Source organism: Xiphophorus couchianus, chromosome 11 (genome assembly GCF_001444195.1).
Source record: "Xiphophorus couchianus chromosome 11, X_couchianus-1.0, whole genome shotgun sequence".
NCBI lineage: Eukaryota > Metazoa > Chordata > Actinopteri > Cyprinodontiformes > Poeciliidae > Xiphophorus > Xiphophorus couchianus.
The window spans coordinates 184,513-197,347 of record NC_040238.1 but is presented as its reverse complement, the minus strand read 5'-3'; the positions used below and the strand labels follow the sequence as shown (position 1 = coordinate 197,347).

General features: G+C 39.6%; 1 protein-coding gene across 3 annotated transcripts in view; it reads right to left on the bottom strand.

Annotated features, from left to right (window-relative positions):
• fbxo38 (F-box protein 38) overlaps positions 1-12,835 on the bottom strand; it is a 55,165-nt gene that overhangs the window by 28,077 nt on the left and 14,253 nt on the right. For all 3 annotated transcript variants that reach the window (XM_028031365.1, XM_028031367.1, XM_028031366.1), the window contains exons 5-10: positions 12,538-12,703; positions 11,977-12,252; positions 7,950-8,043; positions 5,354-5,484; positions 4,481-4,651; positions 4,244-4,386 (exon numbers count right to left, since the gene is read on the bottom strand). In XM_028031365.1, coding sequence (XP_027887166.1) covers positions 4,244-4,386; positions 4,481-4,651; positions 5,354-5,484; positions 7,950-8,043; positions 11,977-12,252; positions 12,538-12,703 — 981 coding nt within the window. The remainder of the gene's footprint in view (positions 1-4,243; positions 4,387-4,480; positions 4,652-5,353; positions 5,485-7,949; positions 8,044-11,976; positions 12,253-12,537; positions 12,704-12,835) is intronic.

The following is a 12,835-nucleotide window of genomic DNA, read 5'->3' as shown; positions in this document are numbered from 1 at the left end:
CTGGCCACCCACATTAATAAAATTGTGAAATAATATTGACCACAAAACACTGTATTTGTAAAAGATATCAACGTTTTCCCTACACAATCCTAACAAATGTTTTTAATGTTGAAAAAAATGTTTTCTCTTCACAATATTTATTAATTTATTTGTATGATTTGTTCTTTAAATTGCCATTCATACTATTTTTCGGTCTCAGGAAATGACTGATGTCTGGTTCTTTAGGTTCTGACGGATCTGAGGTGTTCCTCTCTTGACCCATTCTGTCTGATATCAAACAACCCACTGTGCGCCACTGAATATCACCGACCCATTTTTTTAATGCCCCTATTAAACTTCACTGTAATTGCTTAGCCTGGAATGTGCGTCTTCCCACTCACGTCTGTATTTTTGCTTCTAAGGACGGTGTAGTATCGGGTGGACATTTTAAAAAGACGCGGGTTGATAGCAGCTCGGCTGCGTAGTGTCCGTCTCTACGCAACCATGACAACAGCGTCAGTTCGTGGGGGTTGGGGAGGGGAGTAATATTTAGGTCCCACAACAACAATTTGGCTAACCTTAATATTTTCCGTGTTTTGTTTTGGTCATCATTACTACACTTATTGTTGAGACGTGTGTGATAGGTGTGTCTATCAGACATTTATAGCAATACGGAATAAATCGCGTCCCGTATTGGTTCAATACGGGGCGGAGACAACAACCACCTGTCATTTTAGGCTAACTAACCTGAATATTTACAACTCTCTTGTTGATACACTAATATTACTTACCTACTGTCTTTCAACCACTTTGAAAAGCTTTTCTTCGTCTCTCCAACATTTTTATCCCTCCCCCTCTTCCATTTTCTGTTTTGTGCGTCGGAGTTTTTTTTCTGCTGCTCCATCTTTAGCTCCCTGTTGTCAAATGCATTAGTACAATTCAAATTTAAAAGGAAAAAAAAAACGCGCCTCAGCACGTTCTCGACTGTACGCTGCCCAAGCTATCTGTATGGGAGGGAAAGCGGCTGGCAGGAGGGGAGGGGCGCCTAATCAGCACTGTTCCTCTGTTATTGATCATTTCATACACAAGCAGCTGTTAAGTACATAAAATGCTGACTAGAAAAATAATTCCCCACATCGTTTTTGCGCCCCCTCTAGTGCAGCTAGAGGGGGGCCCCATATTACCTTTGGCCGGCCCTGCATGTACTGCCACTGCGATGAGCATCTCTGGAATCTACCTGAAATCTCCCGGTGGCCCCTATGTCAGTCTGCCGATGCTTTGGAGACAATTTGTTTCATTTAATTGTGGCCTGTTTGGCTTTATGCTGCGGTTCTAATTATTGCTACAGTATTTTCCTTGATGTTTATTTTGTGAACTCTAAATGCTCTGGGCCGAATCTTCCTTTAACACTTGAGGTTCTGCAATAACTTCTATTTACAGCCGGTCACCTCCAGCCCAGATCCCACCTGCAGCGGCTTAAACCCGCCTGGTAGAAAAGGTAAGGAGAAGCATAGCGAACATTCACCAGTTGGTACCGGGGCTTTAGGTGCGTCGCGACTTGCGGTGACAGTCGCAGTACCGTGTCTTATGTCAGGATGTCTGATATAAAGACAGACATTCTTTATATCTGTCGGTGGGACCGACTCAGACTGCCTGTAGAGAACCGGGCATTTAGCAGCCTGATTAAGTTAAAGTCAAAAGTTTTCTATGCAGCCGAAGCATTTCTATGTTTAGGGACGAGGTGGGTTTTTTCCCGCTATTGCGATTGCAATTAAGAAAATACAAATAGAAACAGTTTTTCTAAAGTCAACATCAGACCTATGTTTTTATTCACAAACCAGTGTATGAAAAAATATTCTTGCCCATAATTTGATAGTTAGAGGGTACAGATCAGCCCCCTCCTCTTCACCATGGACCCGGTGTCTGAACAACATGGAGGCAGAGAAACTGAGAGTCATTATTAGACTGAGGGCAACCAGACTAATTTATTTTGCTAAATTATTATATTTAGATAAATATAATTGCTGAGGGGCACAAGCAGGCCTTCTGACAGATTAAAATAATTAAAAATTGAATAAAAATGTTTCTGGGGAAAAAAAAAACAACTCAAAAAGGGCACTCGGGGCATCAAGGATAAAAGGGGCCGGGGCTCAAGCATCCTTCACCCCCCCTCTGCACGTGCATGCTTTTTTACCCTCCTCCTCATAACTTTGAGGAAGAAGCTGCATCTCATCTTCTCTGCCCCGTGTGCGCGCTCTCGTTATGTGGCGCGCACGTCTGCACTGCGTCGTTCTCAGCGTCTGTTCTTGCATTACAGAGATAACTCAGTGGGGCATCCCAGAGTCTTTCTCACTAGTTGTGTGAGGCCATCTCACAGGCTTACACTTCCTCTGGACTGTGTGAACCACAGGAATAACTTGTAGTTGCGCTTTCAGATGTGAGCGTTGAGGGAGCAGTGAGAATGATTTATCTTTGTAAACAAAGAATCATGTGGAGCCTTTACATCTCAACATGCTGCTCAGCACCTAATTCTGTCTTCCCTGTAAAGTTTATGTATGCGGTCCTGGGTGGCTGGTGCGTTAGTGGTTAACGAACCAGCGCAAACCACTCATGAAGGTTCAGCCTGGTGAGGAGCTTTCGCACTCTCGTAGTCACGCATCATGCTGGTTTTATATTATTTTACTTTAAAAAGTAAAATAATATTTTTTAATTTACCTCTTCTCTCCCTGCTGCCCTCTGGAAAGAGGTTCCGCAGCATCCGGTGGAGGTCCACCAGGTTCCGAAACAGCTTTTTCCCACTTGCCATCAAACTGCTGAACTGGACTGCACTCAAAATCTGGTCTCCACTTCATACCTTGCACATGTACAGAGCTAAGTAACTTCCATTTTAATGTCAGTCCTGCACTTTATATTTTATATTCATATTTATATTCATATTTTATACTGTATTTTATTTTATTCTGGAGTAACCTCACAACATTGGAACCTCAAAACACTGTCCTGAGCCGTATGCAACCCAAGTCTAAGTCTAAGTCTATTATCTTTCTGGTTATACGATGCACCAAACCATATCAAATGCTTTGCCCACTTAGTCAGCCAGAGTTAATGCACGCCGGCCACATGAAGAGCAGAAAAACTCGTCCCACAAACTTGAGAAACCAAAACAGTTTCTGTTAAAAACTCGACACACACAAAATGGAAGTGCTACTAAAGCCACATTCGCAGAATTGAATTCAATCTCCTGTTTGTTGTGCATCTCTGTGCGCAGTGCAGGGCTGGCCATCATGCAGGGCTGGCCTTGAGCAGAATCACTAATACACCGGCCAACTGGGAACACATACATAAACTTTACAGGGAAAACAGAGGCACAAGCTGGGCAGCATGTTGAGATGTAAAAACTGCATTTACTTCTTTGTTCACAAAGACAAATCATTCTCAACACTCCCTCAAAGCGCACCTCTGAAAGTTATTCCTGCAAATCACATAGAGCTGCGCAACCAGAACTAATCTTTTCTGGGTTTTAGACTCCTGTGACCAGTTTGAGTGAAAAGAGGCACGCAATCCGCGCTGAGGCAAACTTCAGAGAGCAAACAATGGCAGCGCGGGAGGCAACAAGCAGAGGCGCCACTCGTGTGATTGGTCTGCTCTCCTGGCTTTAAATGCATCAACTATAAACCACTCTTTTAGGAATAAATCTACTCCGCTAGTGAAATACTCAACAGAGATGCTTGTATTCTAGCTTTTAAGAAAATTAAGTGATTTTTAAAACATTTTTATTGTTGTTCATTATTATTATTATATTTTTCCTAAAAACAAGCAATGCTTAGCCTGGCTGGGGGCTAGTGAAGTATGGCGGGCTGCCAGGCTTATAATACACAGGGGGAAACCCTGGACTGCCACAACTCCCCAACCATCAGATTTAGTAAGTTTTCTCTGGTAAACCCTGGTATCGATATCAGCAAGTACCTAAACTGAAATACTCGTACTTTGTCTGAAAAAAACTGCCATCAGTACACCCCGTATTGAGAACCACTGGTGTATAGTAACATGAAATTGACAGCATGGAAGCAATAAGAAAAAACACTGGTAGGTGACTTTACTATCGGATATATTGATAACAAACATGAACAAAAACTTTGGTGTCTCTAATACGGGCATTCCTCACCCTAAAAATTTTAGTAATTTGCTTACTTTTCTTTTTTACATAACTAGAAAACCCCAATGCTTAAAAAATGGATGATGTGAAGGAGAGTGTCTAAAATACCTTAGGTGGCTCTCTGAACATTTGGTCCAAGCAGATGAACTCCAAACAGGGAAGTAACTCTACGAAGTGGCAGAAAGATTCCAATCTGATAGCATGACAACGAACTAAGGTAAGGTCAACAAGACGGCTCCATCTGGAGTGATCTGAAGATGAAGGTAGCAGAAGACACATCTGCAATTCCACATAGAGACTAAATAGAAGACTTTAACATGTCAGCATTAGAAGCAAGAGGTTTACCTGTGATCCACTGATGAGGGTTATGAAGGTGAGGACAGTTGTAGATAAGCAGATATTTAATATTGGTGAACACCTCATTTACCACCTTGATACCGATATCCGTGATGATGCCAGGGTTCTCAATGACATCAGCTAGGCCATATTTCACCAGCTCCAAGTGACTCATCTTACCTGCATTAGCAAAACAGCAGAACATTTACCTGTTTTCACCCAGTTTATTATATATAAAAGATATAAGTAAATTTAGATTTTATGGCACATACACTAATTATACAGTTGTCATCAAAACGGGTTGGTCTTGAAAATGAGACTTCAAAACTTAAAAGATATTTACCCATATTAAAAGGTGAGAAAAAAAACAAACTAGCCAACTAATTTACTACTTAGCAGCAATCTAGGGAAATGTCTTCTTTGTTGGTGCCTAAGAGCTGAAATTAAAACAACTCTAAAGAGTGTATATAAAAACCTTGTCATTTATGTTTTTTAATAGCGCATTCAAAGAACTCTAGTTTCCACTCAGTGAGTTACAATAACATTTAATTTCACTTTGGGATGAATAAAGTGTATTTGAATTTGAAAAATGTGAACATTAGTGTGTATTTGTGCCAACAGATGCACACTGGCCTTTTTACTGGATAAAAACTATGTAGAAGTATGTTTAGATGTCTACAAACCAATCAGAGTGGGAGGAGATATGGTCCATGTAAGTGTTAACAGCAATATCACCAGGAGTGTTTTTGACTCCTCAAATAACTAATCAGTCAAACCAACCAGAGTAAACAATGAAACAAAAACAGGTTGAATGCAGCCACCACAAAACAAGGCATGCTGACTTAACCACATTTTTTTCTAAGCTTTATGAGAAATACAAACATTGCAGAAGAAAATCATCCACATATCCCAAATGGAGAGTCTCAAACTGGGGGAACTCAAGTTCGGCCATTTTCAGAGCTGAGAAAACTCCATCTTTAGTAAGTGAAGGCTGGATTCGCAGTTCATGAAGCCTGTAAAATACAAATGGGATAGAATTAAACATGAATTTATTCAAATGTTTTAAATAATATACTCAGTAAATCAACAATCTAAAATGCTGAGGACTACTATGAGACCCAAGCAGCAATAGTGCTATGAAGGCCTATTGTATTTGCCATGTTTTTTTTGTTTGTTTTTTTCCCCCCAACACTTTATGTGGCTTTTTGGAGGCCTCAACATATTCAAAAACTCACCAAATGTCACAGAAAATTGTCACTTCACAGAATTGTTTGGATTTCAATAGCATCCAAAAGTGGCAGTGGCCAAATTGCTCCAGAGCAGTGTTTCAGAGTCTTGGTCCTCAAGGCAAACTCCCCTGCATATGTTATGTTAATCATCCATCAAATAAAATCAGCTGGGCTGAAGCAAGGTAACACCTCAAACATGCAGGGAAGTGTGCTTTGAGGCCAAGGGTCGAGAAACACTGCTCTAGAACAACTATCTGAGACAGGTCAAACCGTACATCATAGAGATCTGAAGCTTGGTATATAGGTATATATCCTTTCTAAAAGAAGAAAAAAAAGTTTCTTGAATACATGTCCTAAAATATACAGGGAGTTAGCCATTTTGAGTAAAAGGGCATATTATGGCCATGTTTTACATTTTATCACATTGACATTTTCCTATTAAAAATGAAACACTGAATCAATTAATTTGATTTAAAACTCTAGTATTTAAAGACACACACAATTAAAATTAGAAAGAAAAACAGATATAAAAGGGAAGCACCAGAATAAATAATATAGAGAAGGTAACTGAACCTTGTGCGCTTGTTAATAAGAATGAAACACTAACTCCCCTTCAACTGAATTCAGAACAGAGCAATTGACCTCTAACCAAAGAACGTGATCAGGACATATTTATCAAAAAAGTTTAGCAAACGTGAACTTTGAATTTGCCTACTTAAACAGCCTCATTTGTTTATTTATTTAGCCTATTTAATCAAAATGCATTTTAGAAATAGATAAAGGAATATAACTCATTTTGAACCGTAAGCTAACTTCTTGTGTTGCTCCTACTGTAGTGTGTGATCACTAGACACTATAATTGGTTCTTCAGTCAATCAGGGAATACCCAAACTCCGCCGATGTAGCTGACGTGCCCTCGTTAGTAGACATTCTTGCCCTCGCTCCTGGCTTGCTCCATTCTGGGCCAGACTGCAGCTCTTTTCCCCAGGTCCAATTTGCAGAAATTTTGTTTGAAGTGGTTGCCCAACTCCTTGAATGTCTTGGAATCTTTGGTGAGTTTCCAGAAGGCATTCCAGTGGTGCCTCATGCTGAACTGAATCAGTGTTTGTCAGTGTCTTCCTTTTTGTTTCCACAAACAATGCACGGTATCCACTGCGTTGCTAATTGATGAGGCCCAGTGTGGTGTGATCTTGGATAAAATATCAACAACTTCTGTGCAGGTATCTTCTTTATTAATTTTCTGCAAGCCCTGGATTTTCAAATTCCAACTGCGTTTAAAGCATTTTGGTTCCAACAATCGTTCCTTCAGCACCACACTGTCTTTAATGAGCACAGGCACATCTTTTTCCAGGCCGGATAGTTTAGTTTTATAGTGATTTATATGAACTGCACTCATTTTGGCTAGCTTAGAGATGTTACCCACCATTATCATGTTGCGTAGCTGCACACTCAAGTCATCCATCTTGTTTGTCAGCTTGTTAATGGCTTCCACAATTAGGTTGCTGATAACCTCATTCTGGGACACAATTATCTTGCTGGATTTTTGTTTTAACATATTTATAGGCAATATTAGTAATGTTTTTGGTGCTCAAAAACAAAGGTCCAAACTTTATATAGGGATTAGTGCATTACTGCTTGAAGGAAGCTGCCTGCCTGAATTACCATCTTCCCAGAAACCAATATATCTCACTAGGGGGCTTTTAGTGCTCTGCCTAATTGCATTAAACTGCTAAATGAGAAACGCACTGAAAATTGCTCTTGATTTTATGTCTTTCCTATTTTCAAGTGTGTAACTACTTGAAAAGTCTTCTGGAGAAAAGTCACCAGCAGAGAGGATATAACAAACCTTGATACCATCATCCTTAGCTGACATAAACTCATTATAGTACTTTTATTTCCAGCTAAAATGTGCATCTCTCTTCTCCCTCCATTGTTTACATTTGTGTTGCTACATGGTACTGCACATGAAATATCTGTCCCCAAGACATTTGTAGGAAATGAAGGAATTTATCAGGAGAAATGTAGGAAATCAGTACTCTTGAGAATTAAATTTCAATCCTCAAGAGCACACACAAATTCTGCGCAGCTCACAGAACATGCGCAGTTTGCAGAGTGTGACAGTGTATGTGAGGCTGTCGATCTAAACAAAAACATAGCAACAGTTCAACAGATATTCTCTCCAAGAATTAAACTCCATAATGATTATGCTAATACTTTTAATATATTCATTCAGCTAAACGGCTGAGTACCTGCGGGCAGCAGTGATAATGAGGTAGCCCAAGTCCACTTCCAAGGCATTCTTGCAAGCTCCAAACACAATGGTGTGAAGGTTTCTAAATCCTCCTAAGTAAACACATAAAAGGACTTAAAGACAACATGACCATTTTATACTTGAAGAACTAAATTGTGTAAAAAATAGCAAGAAAGTTTAAAGTAAAAAAATATTAAAAGATACACATAAATTCATTAAAAAAATAAGTTACTCATAAATAAAACTGAAAATCATAACACATAATGAATAAATCAGGTAGTTATTGCATAAGTTATTAAATAAAGAAGCTAATTAAAAGATGTACACATTCATGTCTCACAGTATAATTTAATTACTAACAACAGTTACACAGTGATTTAATAACTGTACTTTCTGTAAACTTAGTCACATGATTATTTATTTATTTCTGTATTTATTCTTAACTATGGCCAGACAGATCCTCCACAGTCATGAGCTATCTCTGCATTATGCTGCTATAAGTTTTGGATGTTAGAGGACATAATGACTACACTTCTTCACTTTGTTGCTCTCTAATTTTACCATTTGCTGTTAATTCAGCTTTTAACTTTATGTTCTGTGTCTGTTTTTCTCTCCAGAGAAACTAAATCTGGTCTGGTATTCTTCTTAGCTATGGCATCATCATTCAGTCTGTTACAATATCAGGTATCCAGGCTTGATATTTATTCCTTGATTATTAATAATCCTCTCATGAACACAGCGATGTTTGAGTAGCTAATCTAAACTCCTGTTCTGCTAGTCAATCGGTCTTTGAGTCGCCTTTTGGGTTAATGGAACCGAAACGCACTGAATTGCGCGACACCTTGTTGTAACAATAATTACTGATTATTAATTTTAACACATTTTGTTGATTTTTTAAAAATTATTATTCTTTAATGAAGCAACAAATGTTTAGGATCTTAGTGAATATTTTCATAAGCCTGTCAGAAGAGGAAGTGCTGGTCTCAGTGTCCTGGCGGCGTTCAGTTTGTCACCTACTGCCGAGATCGACTCAAAACCTTCCCGTGATCGACCGGTTGATCACGATCGACGTATTGAGCACCCCTGCTCTAAACATGACAAGGAGAAGACTGATCAGAGATGCAGCCAAGAAGCCCATGATCACTCTGGATGAACTGTACAGTTGAGGCGGGAAAGTCTGTCCATAGGACAACAATCAGTCATACACTGCACAAATCTGGTCTTTATGGAAGAGTGACAAGAAGAAAGACATTTCTGAAAGATATCCATAAAAAGGATCATTTAAAGTTTGCCACAAGCCACCTGGGAGACACACCAAACATGTGGAAGAAGGTATTCTGGTCAGATGAAACCAAAATCAAACTTTTTGGCCACAATGCAAAACAATATGTTTGCCGTAAAAGCAACATAGCTCATCACCCTGAACACACCATCCCCACTGTCAAACACAGTGGTGGCAGCATCATGGTTTGGTCCTGCTTTTCTTCTGCAGGGACAGGGAAGATGGTTAAAATTGATGGGAAGATGGATTGAGCCAAATGCAGGACCATTCTGGAAGAAAACCTGTTGGAGTCTGCAAAAGACCAGAGACTGGGACGGAGATTTATCTTCCAAGACAATGATCCCAAACATAAAGCAAAATCTACAATGGAATGGTTCACAAATAAACGTATCCAGGTGTTAGAATGGCCAAGTCAAAGTCCAAACCTGAATCCAGTCAAGAATCTTTGGAAAGAGCTGAAAACTGCTGTTCACAAGCATTCTCCATCCAACCTCACTGAGTTCGAGTTATTTTGCAAGGAAGAATGGGCAAGAATTTCAGTCTCTTGATGTGCAAAACTTATTAGAGGCATACCCCAAGCGACTTGCAGCTGTAATCGCAACAAAAGGTGGTGCTACAAAGTATTAACGCAAGGGGGCCAAATAATATTGCAAGCCCCACTTTGCAGTTTTTTATTTGTTAAAAAAAGTTTAAAATATCCAATAAATTTTGTTCCACCTCACAATTGTGTCTCACTTGTTGATTCTTCACAACAAGTGAAGAATTAATTATAATTGTATAACAAATTATACATTTATTATAAATTATAAATAATAATAATTATTATTTTGTACACTGTATATGCACTGGATATACATTTTATGCACTGTATATACTGTATATATATTTTATGCACTGTAAAATATATATACAGTGTATCACAAAAGTGAGTACATCCCTCACATTTCTGCAGATATTCAAGTATATATTTTCATGCGACAACACTAACAAAATGACACTTTGACACAATGAAAAGCAGTCTGTATGCAGTTTATATAACAGTGTAAATTTATTCTTCCCTCAAAATAATACTACATACAGCCACTAATACCTAAACTATCTGCATCAAAAGTGAGAACACCCCTTAGTGAAAGTTCCTTAAGTGTCAATATTTTATGTGGCCAGTATTATTTACCAAAACTACCTTAATTCTCCTGAGCTTGGAGTTTACCAGAGATTCACAGGATGTTACTGTCCTCCGTGATGACATCATGGAGGTGGCAGATGTTCAAGACTTGGTGCTCCTCCATCTTCCTCTTGAGGATGTCCCAAAGATGTTCTTTTGGGTTTAGGTCTGGAGATATGCTTGGTCAGTAATTCACCTTCAGCCTCTTCAATAAAGCAGTGGTCATCTCAGAGGTGTGTTTGGGGTCGTTATCATGCTGGAACGCTGCCCTGTGATCCAGTTTCCAGACGGGGTGCTCCAGTCTTTCACAGTACATATTGGAGTGAATGAAATATAGTGCACCATGAGTACACCTGCTGCACTTATGCAGCCCCAGACCATGGCATTCTCGCCACGCTTAATTGTAGGCATCACACACTTATCTTTGTACTTCTCACCTGACAGCTGCCACACATGCTGGAGACCATCTGAACAAAAAAAAACTGATCTTGGTCTCGTCAGACCATAGGACCTGGTTCCAGTATTCCATGTCCTTTGTTGACATGTCTTCAGCAAACTGTTTGAGGGCTTTCTTGAGTACAGACTTCAGAAGAGGTTTCCTTCTAGGGTGACAGCCATGCATACTAATCTGATGTAGAGTGCGGCATTTGGTCTGAGTGCTGATAAGCTGACCTCCCACCTCTTCAATCTCTGCAGCAATGCTGACAGCACTTCTGCGCCTGTCTTTCAAAGACAGCATTTGGATGTGATGCTGAGCACGTGCACTCAGCTTCTTTGGACGACCAACTCGAGGTCTGTTCTGAGTTTGACCCTCCTCTTTTAGCAAGCTGCAGCTCAGTTCCAGGGTGTTATCAATCCTCTTGTAGCCTTGGCCATCTTCATGTAGCGCAACAATTCATCTTTTAAGATTATCAGAGAGTTCTTTACCATGAGGCGCCATGTTGGAACTTTCACTAATCAGTATGAGAGAGTGTGAGAGCTGGAGAGCTGTACTACAAAATTTAACACACCTGCTCCCTATGCACACATAAGACCTAGTAACACTAACTAGTAATTTGACATTTTGAAGGAAAAATGACAAGCAGTACTCAGTTTGGACATTTAGAGGTGTCGTCTTTTAAGGGTGTACTCACTTTTGTTGCCGGTGGTTTAGACATTAATGGTTGCATATAGAGTTATTTTGAGGGAAGAATAAATTTACACTGTTATATAAGCTGCACACCGACTACTTTTCGTTGTGTCAAAGTGTCATTTTGTCAGATGATTAATGCTGGTTCTGATTGGCTGTTTCTGACTGAGCTGAGTAATTCTGCAAAACACAGGGAGGAGGTAGAGGAGATCGATCAATTTTTTCAGAAATTATCTGCCTTATGCTAGGACATAGCAAATGTAAATGCATATGTAAAATCTCTTTTTTTTGTTTTAGTCACATGCTGCACATTTAAGACATTCAGTTCACTCATAACGGCGCCAAATACTGTCCCTTTAACATGGATCAATTTAGAATGTAATTAATTGAATGGGAATTGAATGCCTATCTGTACAATAGACAATCGTATGACTATTATAATGTCTTACCTGACCTCCAGCTATCCTCCACCACATGTTGGATAAGGCCTCCCAGGAAAGGAACCCTCACTAGCTCCAGTTGCTCCAAGTTCCGGGCTGATGCCAAGCCCGTAACCAGTGGAACATATTTCAGGGAATTGGTTGGTCCTGCACAATTCCTCATCACAAAAGATCTCAGGTTCACACACAAAAAGTCCTTAAATGGTTGTGGCTTGGTGAGTCGGACCCACTTCAGGTAAAGGTGTCGCAGCATAGACACACATGGAATCTCTGGGACATTCACACCTGCAAAAGTCATTTGAATTAAATGCAGCTGTAGCATTTTAAAATGGGAGCTGAAAATATCTTGTGAAAAAATAGAATCACGTATTCATTTCAGAGACGAACAAAAAAAAAACAAAAAAACATCAACATTAGCGAGACCTTGTTAGTCATGTCCTGGACTGTGGGAGGAGTACTCTGAGACAAATCATGCATGCTGGAAGGTAACAGTGCTACTTACTGCACCACTAATGTATACAATTCATATAAAAAAAGTCATGTCTCTTTTGGGTATTGTACCCCACTCACCCACAAGGTGTAGTGTCTGGAGTTTTGCAGTTACAGGGATGGTAAGTTTATTCTCAGCAGGAATTGGAAAAGCCCCATTTCGGTTGCGAAACTTTCCCAGAATGTGAACCTGAGGCATGTAGTTCCAAATGGCTTCCACTAGCTCTAGATGAGAAGTCTCAAGACCCTAAAACAAAATAATGATCAATGGTTATTTATAGCACTTTTCATACAGTTGGGTGTAACACGTAACTCTTTAGACAGATTAAAAACAGAAAGAAGGACAATTACCAAAACACTTTATTGTGTCAGTGTGATT